Genomic DNA, 25,298 nt, shown 5'->3' on the forward strand with positions numbered 1-25,298 from the left:
AGAATACATTACTAAATTATACATCGTTACTTGCGTGCGCCTCATTATTATTTATTTAATTAAGAGCGATACATTTCTTTCGCCGACAGAAATCTCGAAAATGTAATTATCTTAAAATTTTCATAACTATTCCAATCTGCATGCAAGAGAAATAATACAGATACGTATTATATTATTAATACGCTTAATACGCTTATTTCCGGGATGTTTTCAAAATTAAGCATAATTTTCAAATTACGGTTGAAACAAAATTAAACGCAAATTTAGATTTACGTGAATATAAAATGAGCAGGGAATTAAACGAGCCTCTCCGTTATCACAGTCGTGATATCACATTTTCTCAAACAAACACACTGAAAAACGAGCTTTATCTAATTTAACTGATGTGATTGACGTTGCATTATCTACCATACAATTTTGCTGGCTGTATAGGACATATTCCTATTATTATTGGCTTTGTCGCAGAATTTATGGCATGTGTAGTCACCGTAAATTTATTGCGAAATTTGATTATTTGAATTCGAAGTTATATATGTGTCTCAATGTAGTGTCGCATCGCTATAAATGTGAAATGGAAATCAAATGAAAAGAGTGGAAAATTATAGAAAAAAATATTTTTTTATAAAAGAATTTAAACGAAAAGAATTCTATAAATATATCGAGACAAATAAATCTCACTAGATTAATTTCGTGACCCGCGCGGTACTGTATCAAATGACCGAACGGCAACCAACTGTAACAAACCGAAATAGCCATTCGCATTCGCGGCGCTCGCGAATTGACAAAAGAAAATTAACGGGGAAAAATATTTTTCTCTCGCTTACATTTTTTTTTGCACGATTTAATGAACGCGGAAGACGGAAGAAAAAGGATTGGCAATGCAAAGTATCACGCCAATTTCTCTGCATCGACAATCCTATTGCCGCCGCCTGTCAGGATAGAGCCGTCCGTGCCCGGGATCGATGGCGGGTCTCATTCTTGTTTTCGAGGACCGGCTCCCTTCGAATAACTCCCGTCGAGACGAAAAAATAAACGCCCAACGGCCGCCAGCGCGTATAAAAAGTCGCCTCGGTGACGGCGCGAACTTTATTTTCCTATCGAACTTCCTTCAGAAAACTCTCTTTTTCGCCGAACGAACATTGCATTCGCATTCGCGAGAAAACTTCGGGCTAATAAGAGCCGCCGTTTTGGCCGCCATCTGAATGATCTTAATCCGTTATAAATTGAATTCTCTCCATCCGTATTTTCAGTGCTCGAGATCTAGTGCTGTTATTAAGTTAAATGAATTTAATTTTTCTGCAATGCGAAACTCCATATTTTTTATGAAATGGTTGATATAAAGAATTTACTCCTAATTTATACCGGCGGCTATGTCAGCTTATCTTTTTAGCAAACACAAGCTCTGTAACTCCGCTACGCGTATATTGTATCTACGAAAAAAAAACCCGGGCAATATTGTCTCGCGAAAGTGTAAACTTCATACGCTGTTATACTCGTAGATAACAAGGCGCCCGTTCCAGGAAGGTATTGCCGCGTGGATTCCGCGGGCGTTTTTTCAATTCGTGCGAGCGGTATCAATCGCATTTGAATTCCGTATTGTGTTTGCATTGAATCAGAAATTTTATAATACTCTGCTTATCTAGCAAACAGTAACGGGTAATTGAATTTCGTGGCGGAGTCCGTCGTTGCGAGACCGTCGACGCATCTTGAATAAGGCCCGTGACACGTATTGCCCTTTAGTCTCCACCCTTCTTCAGTATTTCTCACGCGGCTACTGTACTTCATTTTTATTATTTTTTTTATTTACGATCGACCGGAACGACCGACCGAATTATGACACACGTCGTAAAATATCCGATTGAGAGATTCTTCTTTTTCTTTACGGCGCGGACTCACCGGCGCGAATTTTTGGGCGACACTCGCGTTTCCGAGAGAAGCATAAGAGGCCAAAGAGATCAGATATAGACCGAATCGTCGATAACGTATCGAAATTATTCATTAGTTTTTTTTTTTATTATTCGAAGATACGTGTAAGTGATGTGCCAATCGGACGAAATAGCGAACGGCGACCCTCGCAAGGCGTACCGGTCGATAAGGTTTTGATGAATCATATTTTTAGTCAGTCGTGCTCACAATTTCTATTTCGCTTTCGTAGCTCTATTAGAGGAAATGGCTTAGAACTGGGTCGATTTGGATCCATTTCTTTAGTCGCGCCCTTTTCAGCATCATAATCTTTGATTCTCACAATCGGTGCTGCAACATCACGCTGAGACTGTTACATTTCTTTTTCTTATACTTGCATATCTATTAATTGTTATCTATTATGGCTGAAGGGACGGCATTTGTAAAGGACTTATCCGCTTGTTTAAATTGATGGCGGTTATTTATGGCTCTAACACAGGTGTTCGATTGCCTAATGAGAATTTATCATTGCACAGCCGTTTACAAATGCTTCCTAAGATCGAGCATCTCCATTCTCACGCGATATCACCATGTTACTATTCATTGCACCATTCACGTATCTTTCTCACAATCGCCATTAACTCTCTGATGTAGGCTCTTATTGATGATTGTAATTTTTACTGCTGTGATGCGTGCTGATTTCATATATATATTGACCTGCATTCGGATCCGCCAATTATATTATCAATAATTATATATATATTTATACACACAATATATATATTTATACACACACATATATATATATTATATATATATATATATATATATATATATATATATATATATGTATACGTACAAATTGATTACAGTAGTTTCTAGTGTCCTTTATCTTAGCTAACTTTTTGAAACGTCCAGTATAACTTTGCTTACCTTAATTTATTCATGAAGGAAGATAGCCGAACTTGCTTTCGCTATCCTATAGTACACGTAAAGAGAAGAAAACATTGACAGGGAAAGGCAAAATAGACTACCTCCCTTCAATATATCCAGTATTAAGCATTGATATATTGTCCATTGTAAATATATTAACTTAGTGCAAGTAAAATCTAACAACGATGATGAAAGAAAACCGATGCGAAAGAAACTACAACAAACGTATCTCTACATAAGGTATACATTTATTAAAATTAAGATGTACAATACCACAGGAAGTAACGTAAAATTTGCGTCGCCTGCTTATTATACGCATTATCGTAAAGACAATACTGTCAATTAATCCTCCGCTAAGAACGTACAACAAAATTGCCGTCCGATCGTACCGCAGTCGAGTAACAATCGCAAAGTTAGTACCGCCGTCTCGTTAAAATACTCGCCTAATCGTATATTAAAACTATGTTATAGTTACGCAACATTCTAAAGAGCAGCGAGATATCATCTTACTCGAACATCCCGCGAATTCGGACAAAGTAAAATGCTTTTAGGCGACTTATATCCTTCATGTCGGAGTTTATTTTTGCGAAAAAGCTGCTCGAAATAAATAATTCAGATACTCGAGGAATATGAAATTCCCATTCGCTAAATTTCTTCGATATACGGTTAATGTTTCTGAGCGTGTTCGACCGAGAGCGAACGAGAAGCTGAGCGGGGGAGAGCGGCTTCGTTCCCTTCGAAATATGAAAACTTTCTGAGTAATATATGACGCGAGTTGTGCGCGCGGGCTATTTACAATTATCACCGTGATATGAGAGACGCGTTGCCACGTGCTACAATTTTGCCACGGTGAAACTTCAGCACGGACGCGGAAGTATAATTTTCAATCAACTTCAAAGAATTTCCTTCGTCGCCTTAAGCTTAATTATTACAATTTGTATTACGGCTCAGGTGCCATTCGTAGCATACTAATGAAGCGGAACTTCCGAACATAACATTTATCTAACGGTTAAATCTTCCCCGGAAATTTATAAAGTTTGCACGGTAGCTTCTGTTATTGCTACGTTTCACACCGCGGGCGCACGTCTGTAGTCTAAAGCAATTACGCTCTTCGTTACCTTGTTAATTACGCGCCCTTTTTACGCCGGCATATAAAATATCGTTGACACCAATTAAAGTTGTAAACAATGGCTCGGCCGCCGTCATTATCACATTCTGGGTAAACTACTTTATTAGCCTATAGTCTGTGCGCAGAGTTCATCTCTTCCACCCTCTGCCGGAAGCTAACCGCATTCCATTCCGCGAAAAGCTGCAACTGTGTGGGAAAAAAACACGCTCGGAAACGGATAAATAGGCAGACCGTGGAGCAATTAATTCGTGCCCATTATCCATCAATTTATCAGCGAACAAACGCCGAACAATTAAATGCCTCTTTCTCTCTGAAAAAGTCGGGGAAACGAGCCGAGCGACCTAGCGATCAATTAGCAAAGAACGCTGAACCGTAACGAATCTGATTAATCAAAATTACTGCGCTTTTACGGGGGGACGAAACGACGTAAAAGGGATCTTAAAGAGATAGCTCGCGCATAGACGCGGTCGGAACCACGCGCATCCGAGGAATCGAGGAAATGATAGCGAGTACGGCTGTAGATAAAAAGCGGCGGGAAACGATCGAGAGATCGAGCACGGTGCGGTTACATAAGAAAGCTTGATGCATCCCGATAACCAATAAATGGCTACATCGACGCAGGTAATCGGCGAACAGCCAGCGTGCGCTCGGTCGGCTACTCGGACCTCTTCGTCCTCAGCAAGAAGGACATGTGGGACGTGCTCAAGGAGTATCCGGCTGCCAGGGTGCGCCTCGAAGCCATCGCAGTCAAGAGGCTGGAGAAGTACAAGAGAGCTCCTCTGGAGAAAGGTGAGTCGAGCCTACCTCTCTCTTTTTCTCTTTCTCTCTATCTCGTTTACGCTCGCGCATCAAGTATATACAAACAGCTATCATATTTCTTTAACGGCGCCAGATAGATAGGGCAAATCGATGAGAGGCACCCCTCTCGAAACGCGCGCGCGGATGAACGACTTTCGAAATTCTCCTCGAGTTAAGTTAAAAAGCTTTTAAAGATACCTCAACCAAAGAGTGACCGCAAAAACAGGCCGAAAATAGCCTAATTTACCTTTGTCTTTTTTCACCCTTGAATTTAGACTTCTACTTGGTACTAAATGATAGTCTATGATGAGTCATGAATCCTCAGAAAGTTTCAGATTGAGCCGGCTTTGAAAAAAAAGGCGAGGGGACTCACTCTACTAACATATATTCGCGTGTACCTGTAAATAATCACATAACAGCGAACGAATACGTTTTTTGAACCTATATTATTATGTAAGTTTCCATTTCAACGTTTTAAAACAGCGAATACGCAACCAACTTTGACCCTCCATATCTTGAAAATAAAAAGCCGGTTCAATATCTGAAACTTTCTGAGGATTCATGACTCATTATAGACTATCATTTAGTACCAAGCAGAAGTCTAAATTCAAGGGTGAAAAAAGAGGCTATTTTTGCGGTCACTCTTTCCCAGATCGCACAACTTAGATCTTACAAGTAACGGTCGATAAGAAATCCAGATTTGTAAAAGTTATTAGTTATCCTCGCGCGAATTAGCTGATTACGACGATGTTTTTTTCTCGTTTTATTCGATGAAACTTTAACGGGAAAGTTCGTGTTAACTATCGGCATTCAGAAGAACTGCTGTCGCGCTTCCTTCCATAATTCGGCTCGTTTTCTTTCTTCATGTTTGTCTCGGGCGTGCTTCGCGAGCGGTTCAAAGATTGCTCGTTCGAGCTGCGCTACATCCGCGAAAATTGGTATCGCGTCGGAAATACGCTTAAAACTCCATTTCAATTCACTCGTCCTCGTGGAGTGGCGCGGAGGACGAGTGAACAGGTTCGAATACGACTGCGAACGCGACGCGTCTTGCGAACAGCTTGGCCCTGCTTGGCGCACAACGCCGAAACGCCCCGAATGCCTGAAACTTCCCTCGTTACCATCGTTAAAATAGCTAGACTCGCGGAAGTTTACGCGCCCTCGACAAGGTAAGTTCTACGGGGCGCGGATGCCATCCGGAGAACTTCGAACCGAGGCCAAGAATGGGGGAGGGGATTCCATCAAGATATCCTCGTCGCTGTTACGGCGCATTAACGAATTAACCATCGTGGAACGCAGTAGACTGCGCGGAGTTTCCAGCATAATAGCCGTTAAAGATGTCTTTGAAACGGATACCTTGTATCGTATTCTCGAGTGACATCCCCGAGAAGACGGGTGCAGATTCGACAGCCGTATAGTACTTATTTTAGAGCTCGTTACTTTTTGCGACTAACGACGAAACTCAGTCTCTTCCGTCTTGCGAACATTTTTTTTTTTTTTTTATTATTAAAATTAATGGTCAAGTTTTATTCCAACTTTTTAAGAGAAAAGATTTCGACAAATATTTCCACTCTTAAAGTTTTGATAATTTTTTTTACCATTTGATTAACTGCCACCAAAGTTTTCTTTTAATTTTTTATTCGCTTTGCTAGATCCGATATTAATTTTCTCATATTTTTCTCAATTTTAATTTTATCATGTAACAAAAAGTAGCTTTAAAGTTTAATAAAGCGGCGATCGAAGTCAAAAAATGTCCCCATTCTGTTTGTTTCTCCCTTTCGGATTGTGCGACGACTGTGGTAAAATACATGCTCGTGCCTAAAGAAAAGAATATTGTATTCACTGCCGACTGCCTCGAGGGCTGGATGATATAAAAGTCTATCTTATATCGCTCGTCTTTTTATATTTCCCAAAAAACTGTCGTTTCAAAATATTCTTTCCGACCTCAATTTTTGCTTTAAAAAACGCTCGCGGTAACTCCTCTCCTCCTTCTCCCCCGCGCAATTCTCCCTCTCGTTTCTTCTGCAGACGTAACGAGCGTCTAATGCAAGTGGGCTGTCGTGGATGAAAAGCCGGTTTTTGAAGGTACATAGCCTTTACGGGAAAGTTTTCAAAAAGTCGACTTATCACTTGACGCTGACAAATACCCACGATGTCGAAAAGACGCTACGTCGAAAAGTACATGGAATTTTTAACCGTCTATCGTCTATATGTCTCTCAAAAATTACTGAAGCGAGACTCGATTACACATTTAATCCGCAATCGGATAAAACCCGCAAAAAAAAAAAAAAATTGCTGCGATGAGTTAAATAAATTTAATTTGCTCGATATTACTCGACAATATATCGCCGCGGTAAGATTAAGCTACCTCTTCCCCGTTTGAGTCTCTCCACAAAGGGAAAACGGTCTGAACCTTTGCCGCGGGGGTATACAGGTAAAACCTCAACCACTCTCTCCATTCAACAGAGAACAATTTTATTTCTCTCTTACGGACCGGGGAATCCGAAGCTGTGCAAGGGATAAGCGACTGTATTATATATTTGCCGCGCAATTCTATGACGATGCCCCGCCCGCGCGCTCGAAAGTTTGGTGCGCGTAACCGGCGGCAGCAAACTTCGCCACCTTCTACCGCACAGGGTGAGCGAAGGGTGGCTGCTTTGCGCGCTTATAGTTTCGGGATTAATTAATTAAATTCCTCAGCTCGCCGCCACGCCTATTACCAGTGTACGCTGACGAAAATCTTTTGAACGAGGCGCAACGAAATCGCGTCTTTGCCTCGCTGCGTCCTTTCAAACGATCACCGCCGCGCTACGTGATCCTCGATATCTTCGCGCCACTAATGTCTCGAAGAATCTTTGATCGTTGAACTTTGGTCGAGCTTTTGAAAGATATACTTAATCTAGAGCGACGCGGAACTTGCGCGTTTAACGCCAAATGTGGCTACGTTGCTCTTATGAACGAGCGCACGTCTTGTCGAACTTAAGGTGGAGTTGGGAAATGAAATGTGAGTTTGAAAAGGAGAGGATATTAATTAAAACACATTTGTTGCAATAAGTTTGTGTTATTCATTAACTTTTCTTAAATTATTACAAAATGCGTAAATATAATATAAATATATTTGTATCGCTTTCATTTGTTATTTTAAGAAATGTTTACATTTTACATATATTATGTACGTGTTGTAAAGCGTTTAAACACGCAAATTTTACTTTTACGTAGAGAAATCGTGCTCGATTTAAGGGATTTAGCGCCGCATATACTGCAAATTCCGTCGCCACTGTTTTACATGTTTCCCTCTTACGTCTCATTTGCCTAATGCGAGAAGCGCACGCAGGGTAAACGTGAGATGGAAATTATAGACGGTCGCGTTTAACGCTAAATAGGCAACGGCGAACACCGCGCTATCTCGGAGGATGTCTTTATCTCGGAATTTACTCATCCGCATGCGAAATGTTTTCGTGACCTAATTCCCGACGTATATATACGCAAAAGCGCGAAGAACGAACGGGGCGAAAGTCTCAGAGGCGAAAGTCGATGCCACGCTGATGGAGATAAATGGCAGTAGGGATCCCGGCAATTCTTTCCTTCCGGGTGTCTCGTTGATCCGAAATGCGCGGAAACAGCGGTCAGAATACCGCGATATGGCGGTATCAGCTTCGGTCCATAGCTCGGCGTGTACACGGTTTGAGCACATCTTCTCCGGTCTACTTTCCGTTTTCTGACAAAATATGCGCGGATATACATGTAGGGGCATCGCCGAACCATTGTCCTTTCAGCCATAAATTCCAGAAGGCGAATCAATATAGAAAAGAAGGTAGGTATCCGATTTTGTTCGCAATGAGAAGTTAAAGGCTGTCTCTTTTTAAGTATAGAAGATGAAAATAAAACGTCGGGGGAAAAAGTTATTTCACACATTTGATAATATTAAATCGTAAAATCTGAGACTTCATACAATTTTAAACGGACATTATTCTCTTTCCGGCCTGAGAAAGATTTTATTTTTATGTTCTTCATTTACTGCTACTTTTAGTAGGATATTTTTTATATATTAGCCATAAATTTAGTCAGTTTTTAACATTTTTGACATTTATTTTTATTAATATTAAGAGCCCATTAAAAAATCGAACTTTGTTATAAATGTCCTTGAAAACCAACCGGTGAAAAAATTTACAAAAAATTCACATTATTCATAAAAGAACTTGTGTTTTAAATTTTATGACGCAATTCTTAACATTTTTGGTTCTCCTTAAGAGCAACAAGAACAGCGTTGAACAAAACGAGATATTCTACTCGGGCACACCTTGAGGGATGCCGCCCCGCTTCTTTTCTAAGAACGCGCGCTATCGCCGTGTTTCCCGGTAATACGCTTGCGTCGCTGAAATTTATCTCGTTTATAAACTTTTCGAGCCATTCATTACCATCAGAGCGACGGACTTTCATTCGACACTCATCCCGTCGCGCGCGGCAAATTTACTTTTACGTCGCTACGAGGGATGACGTATGGGAAATTAGGTCGCTGTAATAAGTGTAATGCGTAACGTGAGTTACGGCGGTGAATTATGGGGGAAAGAGGGAAGAGCCCCGCGTGGTGTGTAGGCGATGCCTAGAGCGAGATCCGCCGGCTTATCGATCCGACCGTCGCCGTTATCGGTGCAACGTCCCCCTAATTAACATAAAATTGAACAAAGACACGTCGCCGTTGTGACGTTACGAGTTTAGAAGTACACGCGTCATTCCTTGCGGATTGCGGATCAACGGAGAGCCAAGCATTTGACGGAGTGAAACTGCGCGAAAAAGGTAGTACAGACACGCCTGCGATAAATGAACGGCTTATTGTTAGACCTCGAATTGAAATAGCTTCAAAGAATCGCGTCTCGTGCGTCACGAAAATAACAATTTTTTTGGGGCTTGCCGTCCGCTATTAGCGTCTTGATCCGCGATTTACCTCCCACGCCGTGATATTTAAAGGTCACTTTAATTACGAAGGATTCTTAATTTAAGTGACCCGAGCCCACGCGTTCCACATAACGATTAGTCGTGTTATTAAAACCTTTTTTTTTTTACTAGAAATGTTTACGAGTACGATGCACAAATACGTTTTTAATTCGTTGCTTTGCATAATTTGCTGTTTTACAATCCGCATCTTTCGACCCGCGAATATCCGTTTTACATAAATGCGAATGGATATCGTTAAAGCCTTCTTTAAACGATCCGTAATGCTGTAGTGTATATTGAGATACATGCGTGTATTTTAATATACATTTTATTAAAATTATATGTATATTTCGGATTCTCTCTTCAAACACTTTTCAGATACTTGTTATAATTGTACGCTTTATGTAGAAAATAATTCTATTGTGATTTCTAATTATGAACCGTCTAAAGCAGACTTTCGTCATAATTGTCCGAATGTCTTTAGCGATTAATAACGTCTTCGCGCATCGACAATGAAATTGTCGCAAGGCGGAAACTCGTAACAAGCCCAAGGATCGTGAATTCCGCTCGACGATCGAAGGATTCGCATCAAAGTGAAATGGCGTACCATTGATGCCACTGGATACTGTCGGCGTCGATTAAATGTCAACGCGCCCCAAAAGCGGAAATTCGAGGGCACGACGTGCGTAAACACACAATGCATGGATAACTCCGCATTGCGCGAATGAATGATGTATTCTAAACAAATGGCTGGCTCTCGTTCCGTATTTCTCCCCGTGGGTTTCGCCATATTTCGTAAATTCTGGCGACACTCCGGTTGAATTTTTCGTGCGCGACAACGCGTCGCGGTTTCACTTCCACGGCAAGATGGAAAAAACGACAGCGACGACGATAATGTCGCGATTCTCTATTTCTCGGACCATCGGTTAGTCGCGGTTTTTCAAATAAAAGCCCCGCGCGCAAAAACAGATTTGAAACTGTTTGACGAAACTCGGGGATCCGTGATGAACGAAACGCGGTAGTATTACTATTTTACGTTAATTAAGGTAACGTGAATTTGTGGAATTATTCAAACTGTCATATTAATTTTGTTGGCACACAGAACGATTTACCAGAAATAGAACACGTTAAACATGTCCCATCCACGTCCCATCTCTTAAGCTTCTTTTGCTGAAACCGCATATTTGCATTCCTTCCCTGTCGCGACTCCATCCTACAATGACGAATAATTATCTTAATGTAATAAGCTCTTTCATAATTTTTATAGCAAATAGAAAGAAGAGTATTCAATCCTCCGCGATCAATTTAAATTGGCTGCTTTTATTTTCAGAGATCATATTTATTAGGAATGTTATAGAGATATTGATTAATAAATTTGAGCCAATACAAAATATATCTATTCATATATTGGAGAATATTGAATAACATAAAATTGTTCTAACGCGGATAAATAATTTAATAACTTGGTTGATAGAGCTAATAGAATTATCATGATCCCACACAGTGGAATCATCGCTGTTACTAAAGCAAGTGAATTTCCAGTTGCCATGGGCAGGTGCCAGAGCACGCCCGGTCTGGTGGAATCGCGAGGCCGCATATCGCTGGAGGATATGTGGGTATCTCCGATCGACCTCAAGTCCCACGCGTACTCGACCGCCGCCTCGTTGTTCTCGCCGAGTCCGAGCCCGGTGACGACTCGCACCATGCCGGGCGCGACGCTGACCGACGCGAACAACGTGCCCAGGGGTACGGAGAGCCCGATGAGCGGGGCCAGCAGCGGCCCCAGCAGCGAGGACCAGACGGCCAGGGCGCCTCCGTCAGCCGCCACCCAAGCCTCCTTCGGCAGGCAATCCACCCACTCCGGTAAGTTCCCCCTCACCCGCTTCAATCAATCGATCAAGCTTTATTAACTTCAGCTTATCCCAAGTAGTGGACTTTACAATAAACAACTTAACTCACTTATACCATCTCTGCATACTCTCCATGCAGCCATACTTAATCCTATTTGCTCTTCCTTGCTTTAGCTTCTTTTTCTTTCCATAAACATTTCAACACCTTACCTTTAACCCTATCTAATTCATCATTCTATATGTTATCTATTATTTCTCCTTTACTTCTCCCTAATTCTATGAACCAATCTTTGGTCCAATCACAGTCTTTTACATAGCGGCTAATAGTCCCTACCTTATTCACAGAACACATATATTATTTCCTCCCTCATTCACTTCTTTTCTCAGAATTTCGCCCGAGTTAATAGGATTTTGCCTCTTTTCCCCAAGGAATGTTGAAATTTTCAACACGTTTTAAAACGGATTCTGTGACGATGAGATAAATATAAATATTTTATATATTATATGGATATAAATCTTTTTATTTATTATTTGTTATATTCTTATGTATCACAACACTCCACATATAACTGGTATATTTATATCAGAACTACTGTGCCACGTATGTCTCAAAAAATCGATAGCTACAGCGGATCGATAGACGTTTGAACCATCAAATGAAAAATAACGATGTTAATTTATAATTATTAAACTGAATATGTTTTTAATAAAAGAAATAGGAAATATTATAGAAGTATATATAGGTAAAATAAGTGAATTTATCCGCCGAGTGGATTCAATATAATGATTTATGAAAAGTAGCGGATATTTCTGTAGGCACTCGAAACATCGAGTAATCACGTAAATTGTATTTCCCGATCATCGATAAAATGCTGGAAACATTTTCCCCAATCACGTTTGATATCTCGTAAATTCGTTTTGCCTATGTAGGACCATATCAGATTTATTTTAAAAATGTCATCGATCGCTACCTGCGGCCGATTCTTCTGCGATAGTATTATACCGGGGTATATAAATTATTGCTGATAACGGGACGCGCGATGGTGTGTGCGCCATGTTCGCGCAAACTGCTGACGCAAAACCGTAGTTTCTTATAGACTGTAAGACTTCGCGATTAAGTGAAGCGCGAACGCGGAGAGAATAGGAAGACCTTCATAGCCTCTCATCTCACTTTCTAGTCATCAATATTTTACGTTCCATAAAAGCTCTTTTAGAAAGGCCGCGTAATGTTTGTACCATAAACCATCGATGTCGTTTGAACGTTTTGTAATAAGTTTCATCCTGGAGATATTTTCAGAACAAAAGACTCTGAAACACACACACATACACACACCTACACGTGCGCGCGTGTGCACACACAAAGACCCAGATTCTCCGCAACATTATGGAAATTGTCATCGTTCATGATATTCCTAGAAATGCATTTTATTGTTTATCGTTATACGATTCATTTATCTCGGCAAATTTAATCGTCGTATTTTGAATGAGCTTTAATTGCTTATCACTACTTATGAAAGAAAAAGATTGATGAACCGTGCAGCATTGTGCACGTCCCCGGAAGAGACTTTATCGCGCCTTCGCTAAACGAACGAGCGATTCGGTCGCAATCTCGGCTCGCGATCGGATTAGAACTCCGCGGGACGCGCGATCTCTCTCATTGCAAATCAAATCTAACCGGACGTGAATAACGCGCGAGCGTGTCGCGCGAATACGGCATCGCGAACGTTTATCGCGCGGCCGTATAAAACGGCAAAAAGGTAAATTCAGAAATATCGCGGGGATAATGAATGACGAGCGACGCTCGGCGCCACTCGTAAAATAGCGGCCCCGACCATTAACCCCGATAGATACGATAGGGTAGTAACGATTTTAACGCGTTTCTGCCGACGTTTATATGTCGTTTGGGGAATAAAACCCAACCTCCCCTCTCCGCCTTTCGCGCGCTGAAAATTCCAGCGTGTTTTTATGAACAAAACGCGATATGACACGTTAAGGGGGGAGGAGGGCGGTTACCTCCCCCGCAATTAAAGCGACAGACTTCGCTGCGGGGCGATAACAAATCGGATGCGAATCGACAACGAACTGATAGTGATTTAACTGACGAAATATCACCGCGCGTAATCGCCACTCCGCTGGGGGGGTACGTTAAAATGGAAAAGCGAATCTCTCGAAACAGTCCCGTCCAATTTCCCGTGCCGAATTGCGAATGTTGACGCGAGGAGTGACACGATCAAGACGAGTCTCTAGACAATAGGATTTCTGAATGGCCAGACGGTTGCAGTTCGTGAATTAGTTAGCAGTTTGCTAATGCTAATTCTCGTACGTATCAACCCCCGCGCGACGCGACCGTCAGAGAGACGCGGTTCATCTTGTATGCGAATTCTATTATCGCGCTAGTGCAACTGTTGCGAGAGAGAAATACTAATCGCGCGCATTAATCAACATCAGTGAATCACAAAGACCCGCGCGGATGCGCTCGAGGATTCCATTTCGCATTCGTATACTCGCCGGCGGTACTCTGTTAAGTGCGGAACTCGTTTGTTGCTCTTTCCAAGCTTCTCATCTAACTTTCAACGATTGATAATTGCGCGCGCTTGTACTAGAGCAGCTGAAACACAAAACTTTGTATTCATATACATAATATATATGTGAAGCTAAATATACCTCACTGAAACGCGATTCCCACATTAAATGGAAGACAGGCATAGAGACTAAATAAAAATGGATAGAGAATGAATTATTGACTAATTCCCTGGTGAAAAAATGTCTTATATCTTCTCAGAAAGTTTCTAAGAACTTATCATATTTTAGATTTATGAAAAAATTATGAAGAAATATATAAAATTTCTCAGATCTTTCAGAAATAATTGGATGAGAATTTTCTGAATATTTCAGTATCTGTATGTATAAAAATTTCTGATAAATTGCGCAGATTTTTATAAAGATGTGTTGGCGGGAGAGAGAAAAATCTGAAATATTTTATGAGTTTTTCTGAAAAACATTTCAATTTGTATGAAAAGTCTGAGCATTCTGAGAAAGTCTTAAAATTTTCATAAGAAATTTTGATTAATAATAGGTATGAAAAATTCTGAGACATTTTTTCACCAGGATTGTAATGACACGAATTCGTATTGGGCGTTTGTTTGTTTATTTATTCGTTTTCGTATGATTTATTAAATTATTATTAAGCTTCCGGACATATTTGTTCATTACAAGAATACGGAAGATAAATTTCGGAAGAGATGTGAACACTCGCTAGATCGAGTGAAAACGACTTGTCTTGCTTCAGGCATGACTAACAGCACGACGCAGTTGGTGAGCGAGGGTACGACACCCTTGTTTGGCACTCACGAGGCTCTGTTGGCGGAGATTCAGCGTCTCCGCGAGCGCCTGAAATGCCTGGAGACCGAGAACGCGACGATGAGCATCAAGCTCAATCAGCAGCAGTGGGAGGTCGAGCATCGGCTGGCCGAAATCGAGATGCAGATCTGCGGGGCGAGCTCGACCTCGAGCGTCGAGGACAACAATGAGAGAAATCGGGAGAGCATTATTTAACGAGAAACAATGCCGCGAGAGCGCGGCAAGACCAAGATCGAGCGGATACGCCACTACATTGTCGGAGCCGCTGATTCTAGGTACTTATCTCATTATATTATACTTTATGTATTTTTTCTCTCGCGTTTTGTATTATTTTATTTCTCGTATATTCCACTATTACGATCAGTTATTCCAGCGGCAATATTGCTGACGTCTTACCATTTGCATATATATATCTTTTCTTTTCTCTTATACACAGAAAGAAAAGAATTAAGTGTTAAATTAAAACTTATATATACTCAAATTAAGGCGCTCTTTGTTTCGTATATAGACATTTTATAATCTTCTTATAAGAATTTGAATTATTTATTTCAACTTTTTTTCTCAGTTTTGAGCTATATAAAATGACTTTATTCAGCAAGTTCTCTTCGTTTTCTTTTTTCTGTGTATGCATACTCAGTTTTGTAAAATCAAACCGCACACACGTATAATGTGTCCGATCCGGCTTTTGCAGGTACGGCGATCAGGAGGAGCCGGACGAAGCGAGGGTCTTCAGCGACACGAAGTCGATCGGTAGCCTGAGCCAGCACCTGTTCGAGAGCGACGAGGACGAGCGTTACTACGGTACCTGCAACGGCTACGTCTCGCAGCCCGGCAGCAAATCGAATCTGCTGCTGTGCAGCGAGTGCGATCAGAAGACGCACACCTGCACCTACCAACCGCAAACACCTGACTCGCACGCCGGCAGATACGTGGAGGAGCGTATGGACGATCGGCACCAGGAGCCGGGAACCTCTCGTGCCTATAGAAGCCCAGTGAAGCTGTCCTCCCCGCGCTCGTACCGTCCCGATCAGGATCGCGTGGCGCAGACGCCGTCGCCACGATCGTACCGCGATCTGGAGCAATCGGTGCCGATAACGTCACCTCGATCCTACCGGACGCAGCAGGAGCAGCAGCGACGCGGATGGACCGCCAGGGACACGGACGATCGAGGTGACGTCGACAGAGGCGAGTACCTCGACCAGTTCTGGTCCGAGGATTGAGCAAGTTCGTTCGCTTTGCTTAATTAATTTGAATGGCCTCGGTGTTCCCCGACGATCCGATGTCTCCCCACCGTCCGGTGTACATGACGTTTCCGATCTACGCACTTGCATTCCAATCTAGAACTCTTTCTTCTTCTAAACAAAAAAATTCCTTTTTTAGTTTAATTTTTTTTTGTTATTAGACTGCAAATTTTTATTGAAATTTTTGAGTCTTTTGAAACCTTTGAAACCTTTTGATCCTGTATTACGAGAATGGATGTTATTACTTAACGTAGGTAGCAAATGCTCGTAAAACAACTTTAGTAGATTAGGAGAGTATCTCCGCTTTCTTCTCTTATCTGTGTTTGAAAAACTAGTAGCATCTTTCCATTTCATTTTTCCGCATGCACTCCGCATATATACTTCCCGATTATCTGGTCGCTGCTTGCATCCGCATTTCTCGCTGACGCTTCGCGCGATCTCCGAGGTGACTGCCGCTGCTCGGAGATCGCCTCGATCAGGCGACGATCTTAGATCGCGCGTGACAACCGTCGAGCTAACCCGCCGATCTGCTCACAGACCGCGAGAGCCCGATCTGCGAGCTCTGCCGAGGTAACGGCTACGTCGTCGTGCACTGCGAGCACTGCGACTTCTCCAGCGACGGCGATCTGATCTGCTTCCGCTGCCAGAGCGACGAGGGCTCGTCCAACGGTCATATCTGCCCGCGGTGCGAGCGGGAGGCCGGAATCGCGTCCAGCACCGGCAGATCCGGCTCCAGCGACGAGGGGAACGGCAAGTATCCGGTAGACGCCGTGGTGAAGATTCAGGTGAACGATCGGACGATCGACATCGACTCCGACGAGACCCCCGAGAGCGAGAGCTCGGGCAATTATCATCCCGCGAGGGGCGCGACGGAGCGGCTCGACACCATCGTCGAGACGAAGGGCGACACTGCCAGCGAAAACGACGAGGAAAACGGCGGCACGAAGCTCAACGGTACCCCTAGCGCGAAATATCTCAATTACATGATCGTGCTGTTCCTGTAAATAAAATGACGACGTTGAGATAGATGCGGCCAGATCCGCGGCCCGTGGCTTGCTCAGCGCGGAAAGAGGGGTCCGTGGAATCGTGCGCGGGGGTTGTAAATTATTGGATCGTTGAAGCGACAATTCTTTTTCGATTAACCGTTTACCTAATCTTTTGGAAATTATCTCAATCGTAACTATTAATCGAAAATAGTAATAATAATTTTAACTGCAAAATTTCGGCGTTGCTTCCCGCTGAATTTTATGATTTTACTTTGACTCGAGACTAGTGACGTTACGTCCACGCAACGCAACCGCGATTGATCCGCGAAATTGGACGGCCAGCGCGATGGCGAACGCCAAATCACTTACGAACTATTGACGCTAATATCAAGGGGGCCGCGGCTCGAGCCGCATTGTAAATAAACTGCCACTGGACATAATTGATCCGTACAATATAGGACCGTATAGATTAATTAATAGATAGCTCGTAATAGTTAAGATGCAGATCAAGCGAGGCGGAAAGAGGGGAAGAGAGATAGAGAGAGAGAGAGAGAGAGAGAGAGAGAGAGAGAGAGAGAGAGAGAGAGAGAGAGAGAGAGAGAGATAGTGTGTGTGTGTGTGTGCGTATGTGTATCACGTTCGACGCGCGCAGTATAGCCATGAGCTGAGATCCGTGACGCAACGGTCGACACGTTTCGACGCGCGGTTCTTAGAGCGGGTGTGTGCAAAGATTATAATTACTCAGTTGCGGATTGGACATCGGGGCTTATATCGCCATTAACGGCGTCAATAATTTGGATTAATTAAACTTTGCACGTAATATCGATCTTAGGTAGCTTCGAGTGGACATGGATGGGCAAAAACGAAACAGAATTAAGACAGCTCGCTAATTGTTATTACTAATCAGTCAGGAGTAATTGCTCCTTTTTTTTATCAATGCTCTGTACTTTTTTTTCGATATGTTAAAGCTTGACATGGTTTTTAAAAATTGTTGCTATTATTTAGCAGTGATTTAAAGAGACGAACAGGTGATATTAATCACAAGTAATTACGATTCTTGCACAACTCTCTACTAACTCATGTTCGGGACCAACTAAAGCCATCACCTACTACATCACTGCTTCCGACTTCCGCTTCCATCCGTGATCATCGTTTGTTCATTCGGTCAAAAAAGGGAATTTAAAAATTCGAATTTCGGATAATCTTCCGATTCTGACGAAAATCGGCAACATCGTCATCTTCATAGTGTACCGAGACAGTCGAACCGAATACTTAATTCTCTCATAACAAAGAAGGCAGGACAGAGCGACGCGTTTAGAGGCGATACACGCGCGCGAATTCACCGAATCTCGTAAAAACGGGGGAGATAAAAAAAAGAAGAGACGATTTCGTTCTCCATCCACGTTTGTAACACGTGGCAGCGATTTTTTTTAACGTTTATAAATTATGGAGTAGAATCCTTACTAGACGTGTACGTTTTTTAACGTTTCATCTTCCAATTCCGTGAGTATCCCGAAGTAATCTGAAATTTTCGGCGTGTCGAAAAATAGATCAAATTTGACATATAGATGAAACAGGGCAAAATGAAGAAGGTAACGAAAGAAGTGGGAAACCGATTCTCCTTCTTTCTTTTTCTTTTTCGTCATTTCGGAGAGAGCGTAAAAGGTAATCCGAGCAATCGCGAAGTCGATAATCATAAAAAAAAAATGATTGAAACTGGTATGATTCCGAAAAGAAATGTATCTATCGCCGATTTCGCGAATAACTAAATTGTCCTAGTGTGCTTTCAGTATCGAAATTTGAAATAATAGCGAACTAAGACGAAGAAGATTAAAAATTTTACGTGAAGACCCTAGACACGAAAAATTCAGAAAGATTCGAACACGTGTGCCAATTACATCGAAATTATACCAGAGTCAATTTTTGAACTCTCGGGTGCGATGATCAACCCGAGGAGGTGGGAGAGCATCACAAATCTCGCGGGACTTGGGCTCATGTCATCTGTATGATATTCACCGAACAATGATTACCATGTAAGGTATTATCCTTAGGAAGTATCAGTACCCGATAAACTGATCCCGCCTTTGCTGCGAAGTCGCGGTAACCCGAAGAAAGTGTCGAGAGAAACGAAGAAAGGGGAAAGAGGAAAGGGAACATCGCGACCAGCAGTTCAGTTCGGAACACACGTAGCGATTAAGTGCTCTTATTACGGAAAAAAAATAAATAAAAATAAAAATACGAAATGCTTCGCGAGGATTACAGGCGTGCGTCTCGCGCGATCTCGTCCGCGCTCGAGTTACGGCGCTCTCCGCGGCCGAGGGCGAACATCACTCTACTGCCACGTTGATTTAGAACACCTCTGTAAATTTGTTAGAGGAATTTGTAACACGTTAGGGCGACACTTCGATAAACCGTTGAGATTTACATTTACTCCCATACGCGCGATCCCAAGGTAGACGAGATATACTCCGAGTCTCTCCGCCTCCGTCTCTGAAGACGATCAGATTGAAACGGGCCCGAATGATTCATGCAAGACGCTCGGTATCGAGATAAAGCGCATTCGACTTCCGAAAGCGCATCGGAGAGAAGCACTGGCCCTTTGCGGTCCAAATTATTTCTCGCAAACGTGCGAAGACCAAGTAGTCAATCTTTAATTTTATCCGATCGGCTGATCTGACAAAAAAATTTTATTACTTGAAATACTTTATGGAGATTCCAAATATATAATTTAATTAAGATGAATTTTTTAATTATGATTAATTATTAATAATTGTGGTCTAAGTTAAAAGTTAAATTGATTTAATTATCAATTATAAAACTGTTATACAGTTATACAATAATTAATAATTGTTATAAAACTATAATTAATTATAACATATGTATATCATAATCGCAGATTCGAATGCTTGAGAAATTATGCAATAATTAACGCATTATGTCAAGTCCAACTCGACCGCGGCGCAAAGGGTTACAAATCAGACTCTATGAGCGAAAACTCTCGGGAGCTCGCAATTTCTGAACGTTTTATTATTGAACAGACTGAAACTTTCGAGCAGTTATTGAGTAAGGGTCACCCTTCACTTTAAAGTTTGCTAGACAGTTTTGCTTGCTGTCGAGAATTACTCTCAAAAAGTATAACTTTCAAGTATATCTAAAATTCAGCGATATCACGCGTGTTATAATGACTCGTGTCTATTTCAGAAAAATGCTGTCTAGGATCGCTCTTAATAGTCGTATTTACTTTCCAGTGAATATATCTCACTATCACAAAAGAATATACAGAATTATTTTCTTATTTAATATTTTATTCTCTCTTTTTTTTGTTCTGAAAAGTTACTTCCAAATGGACAGGAGATTTAAAAGGCAAGATAAAATATTCCAATTTCAAATGGACACGAAATTTGAAAGGCAAGACAAAATATTCTAATTGCCAATTGCGCACATCGACTCTCGACACCGCGCGTATTGTCTGGAATATGTGGATTTGCGATTTGCGGAAGATCGGTCAATGAATGGCAATATATAGAACGATATATAGAGAGGGAGGCTTGTGTTATGAAGGGATGAGAAATGCGTTTAATCAGCCTTACTTAGACAATTATTACATTATTATATTAAATTTATATGCGTATAAACGTGAGTGATTTGCGTATGTGCGTATATATCGGCGTACCTTAATTACAAATTACATCCTTGGCGATATGTGCGCTGTGGACAACGATAATCTACGAGCAACGTGTGATCGTAACGTAGACATGGTACATGCGTGTTGTACATAAGCGACTATCATTTGGCGTTATCGGCGCCCGAAAGAGTATCTTGCGTTCGAAGCTTCAGGATCCTGTCCTCGATGGAAATTATCTAATTATCTTAACGTTAATGATTACATGTAAATAGCGTTGTCAGTGCTGTATATTTTACGCTGTTTAACTGGCTGTGATATTTATATGTTCAGAGTTTAATTGTGATTAGCGATACTCTATGTTGATCCTGTTGAGCGTACAAATTGCGTACCCCATGCGTTTCATCGATTCGATCGATTATAAGCGTCGCGGAATCGAAATATACATAATACTCGTCGAAGGGACACGTCGTTTGCTGAGTTTGCGGATCGTCGCCAAGTTTTTTTGTCGAGAATTTTGAGAGCAGTACAACTCAAATAATTACAGCTCACAATCTTTTATATATTATGACAATTACTTATCATTTTATCATTGTTATTATTATCAGAGATGCGGATACTTGTAGCACGATGTACTTGTTAAATTTAGTAGCGCAAGTAGGTAAACGATTTACGATGCCACAGTTCGAAGAGCGCGCCCGAATCAATCGATTTTTCAACCGACGATAATCACGCGTTGCTCCGAGTCGTTTAAAACCGGAGTAAAACCAGCGCTGCGCAAAGGGAAAATGTAAGATAACTTTCAGGAGATTAGCCGCGATACATTTATTATTACGGTTCGGAATACAAGGCGAACTTACGCGATCGATATCAATTATCAATGATCAATCGGATCATCTTTCTCTATCATAATAACACTTCCGCATGACTGTTTGCGCGATATTGAGTTTATTGAAATATTTATCGGTGTTACAAGCGACGTATAGATGTGTACAAAGAGGAAAACGCCATTGGAGAGCGATTTACGGAGCCGTAACGCCCGAGGTTCGTTACTGAGATGAAGGAAGCTTGTTAATGACTGACCACTCGACGCATCCATCGTGCGGTTGACCCGTCTCTTTTTCTCTCATAATTCGAGCGCACGTTCCATCGCCTAATTACATTTAACGATTGAACGTCACGTTTCAACGTCCACGACCCTAATTTTAATGGCGATTTCGAAGTCCAGCCTTCCCCTAGGTTCCTTAGGAGAAAAGAAAAAAGAGAGCCATATCGATCATTGAAGAAAAGTTTCACGACGATGTTTTCGATAATTAAGTAATGCATACAGTCGCGATGCATGTGTTGTTCGTCAACTTTTTATAAGGCCAAATTTACAAGTTTTGCATATATTTAAATAGACACACTAGTCGGATGTTCGACAGACAGATTTTTCTGATAAAATCTCTTAAACGTGGAAAGTGTCAATGGAATTTCTGGTCGCTTTGTGGATCCACGTACAGCCAATTTCTAATGCGTATTAACGTAGTGCCAAGTTTTACGATGGTCTTCCTTTGCACGCGGCATAAAATTGAACGCGATTCAGAAAAATGTGAAAAATGCAGCAAACGTACAAATATCGAAACAAATCGCACGCGCGCATTTTTTGGGGTGCCAAGAATACCGGAGGAATATAAGTAATCCGGGAGCATCGCGATCGTCGATCTAATGTTTCTTTTTAAATCACACGTAAATAGCTAATCTTTACAAAAAATTAACGCGCGGGAGACGATCGTAATTGTATATATCGCGCTCTTCCATTAGAACAAAGCCGATTATATCTCGGCATTAACTCCACAAAGTGATCCAGAAACGGTAATAATCGGTTTGCCTTTAATATATATTGCTATCGTGCATGCAACGGAATCCTTAATGCTTAATGCGATTACGCTATTCCATATCGGACGGCAGGAGTATAGGCGAAAATGTATTATTGTCATTCGAGCATTTTTACATAAAAACTTCTCCATTTCTTCGTATCTTGAAAAATTTTTTCGTTTATTAGAAATGCAAAAAAGTAATTCGAAGCGCGAATTTACGAGCGATTGCGATAGGTTTTAGAACGTCGTTGTGTTCCGTCGTGACATTTGAGGATTCGTCGATGAAATGCATTACTAAATTTAGTGTGTAAGCGATATTTATAGATAAATCGCGTAGGAAAAATTTTATCTCAAATGTGACCTCTTTTCTTGTAGATTGGAGAGGGAGAATTTTTAGAACGTACAATGGATTCAGCGACGTTTAATCCTATCAGATCGGAACTATGTATCTAATTATAGAAAGAGATTAAAACATCGGGAGATACGTGCGAAAACATGCGAGGAAAGATACAACGAATTTCTTATTTTTCTTAAGTTTACACAATTGTATGCGTAATCCGTTTCCGAGCACCGCGCGCAATAGACTTCTCTCTTTATTATGTAAAAGTATCGTTATTCGTTTAATGATATTAAAAATATTGTGACTTGCGATTTAATATTGCTTCAAAAGAGATAGTCAAAGATTTATATATCGTGTTTTTTCATCTCTATAGACATTTCCAGATCAAATCTCCAAATATTTTATACATAAAACGGTCATGTATATCTATAGTAGTTCAGCAGGAAAAATCTCGGACTTCAGTGAGTCAGATAACGCGAAAATCCAAAAGGCGTCTGAAGAAACTCGTTTGGACAAGGCGTCTTTTAGCCAATTGTATATCGCCTGAAAAGAATGAGAGAAGCCCTCTTCATTTCTGCGCGAATTAGCTCGTCCTCGTAGCCCAACGTGATCTATATATGGCACAGCTAGATATTGATTCCTTGCGCGTGAATCGCTCGCGAAAGAGGAACTTCTGCCATGCATCGTTGTTTTCGGCATTTCTGTCATTTCGCTACTTCGATCACACGTCACGGCGCTTAGCATTAAACGATCTATCCGATATTACATAACATGAAACGGGGGGGAAGGGGCGAGTCTCTCAATAAGGCTCTTAATGAATGGTTACTCAGGAATAAAATTATAATGTAATAACAGTTGCGATATTGAATATTAACATTTAACGAACGACCTTTTGTAAATATATGAATATGACAAATATATAAAGATACACAATATTGCATATAAATATACATGTATATATATGTATATGTGTGCACATACACATACATATATATGCATATAAACTTGTATAGGGTGATTCGGAACGGGCCGCCATTAAATCTTAGCGTTATTCGACAATCTTTTGCGACGGAACGTAAAAAAAAAATTATTTGTGCCGAAGAAATATATTGTTACATTTTACCCCGATATTATAACCATCTTGAAAACCTTTTTATCTTTTATTTGGAGTATTGATTTCGCATACACGACGAATCCGAATTACCCTGTATAATTTTACGATCGCCCAATAAGAGATAACAAGCCTGATAGAAACGCGTACGTATATCTGCGTAAGGGAAAGAAAAAAAGAGAAAGAGTACAGAGAGAGAGAGAGAGAGAGAGAGAGACTGCGTGTATGTGTGCGTATGCGTGCGCGTGTGTATGTGTAAGAGCGCGAATAAAAAAAAATCATGTAAACCCCTGTATGTACGAGGATCAAGGCGAGAATTCACTTCCATTAATGGAGAACTGACCAAAACGTCGACGACGGTGCCGTGTCGACGATCATTCACGTCGAAAGATATAAACAACACTAAAAAGTAAAGAGCGAAAATAGGAAGGAAGCCGAGAGACGGAGAGGCGAGACGGTGGAATTCGTTGGGAGACGTCGCAAGATGCATTCGCGAGCGCAATTAGCGCGATTAACACTTTGACCGCCGGGCTCATATGAGGACGCTCAATTGATTTCTTGCCAATATGCATATTGCGCTGTGCAACCGCGCACGATCCTGAAATCGGTATAGAAGCGATCGGCGCGACAGATAAGACGAGAGACAAGGACCCAGACAGCACCATGTCCAAAATCGGGGGACACAAGACGTTTTAAAGATGTCTTAAACTTGTTTCTAAGACGTCTTGTGTCCTCAATTTTGGACATGCGTGCCGTCTGAGTAGCGATCGGCGGTCAGAGTGTCACGACCGCGGATTGAAATTGGTAGCTTCAACGAGGCTCGGATCTTGATGCCGTAAACGGAAGCGAGACCAATGTCTTCACTTCCAATGATTGAAGTCACCGGTGAAGTTTTTGCTTCTTATCTCCATTGACTACGAGGTCGAAAATCTAACGGTTTCAAATCCTTTCGTCGAGATACTGGCTGAGAAAGAAAGAAAGAAAGAGAGAGAGAGAGAGAGCGGGAGAGAGAGAGAGAGAGAGCGAGAGAGAGAGAGAGAGAGAGAGAGAGAATGTATGTGTACGTATGTGTGTGTGTGTGAGAGAAAGAAAGGAGTCACCGATCCTTCGGTCAGGATGCACGGCCATGTGTGCGTATCCCGACGCGTTGCGTACGCGCACGGATTGTACACGCGCGTTTTTGTCCATTTCTACACGTATATCTGTTCTCTCCTACGACGATTATATAGAAGGTT

General features: G+C 41.5%; 1 protein-coding gene across 7 annotated transcripts in view; it reads left to right on the top strand.

Moving 5' to 3' along the window:
- The window catches only part of LOC143907924 (cyclic nucleotide-gated channel alpha-3), a 184,399-nt gene extending 168,664 nt beyond the window's left edge, over positions 1-15,735 (top strand). For 4 of the 7 annotated variants that reach the window (XM_077425051.1, XM_077425052.1, XM_077425053.1 and 1 more), the window contains exons 13-16: positions 4,586-4,753; positions 11,237-11,557; positions 14,834-15,179; positions 15,596-15,735. In XM_077425051.1, the coding sequence (XP_077281177.1) occupies positions 4,586-4,753; positions 11,237-11,557; positions 14,834-15,099 (755 nt within the window). In that variant the 3' untranslated portion in view covers positions 15,100-15,179; positions 15,596-15,735. The remainder of the gene's footprint in view (positions 1-4,585; positions 4,754-11,236; positions 11,558-14,833; positions 15,180-15,595) is intronic. The other 3 variants (XM_077425054.1, XM_077425056.1, XM_077425057.1) reach the window with 2 other exon arrangements.
- Positions 15,736-25,298: the final 9,563 nt, after the last annotated feature.

The sequence above is a fragment of the Temnothorax americanus genome, unplaced genomic scaffold (genome assembly GCF_048541705.1).
Source record: "Temnothorax americanus isolate GAGA-0224 unplaced genomic scaffold, ASM4854170v1 Scaffold9, whole genome shotgun sequence".
NCBI classification, from domain to species: Eukaryota; Metazoa; Arthropoda; class Insecta; order Hymenoptera; family Formicidae; genus Temnothorax; species Temnothorax americanus.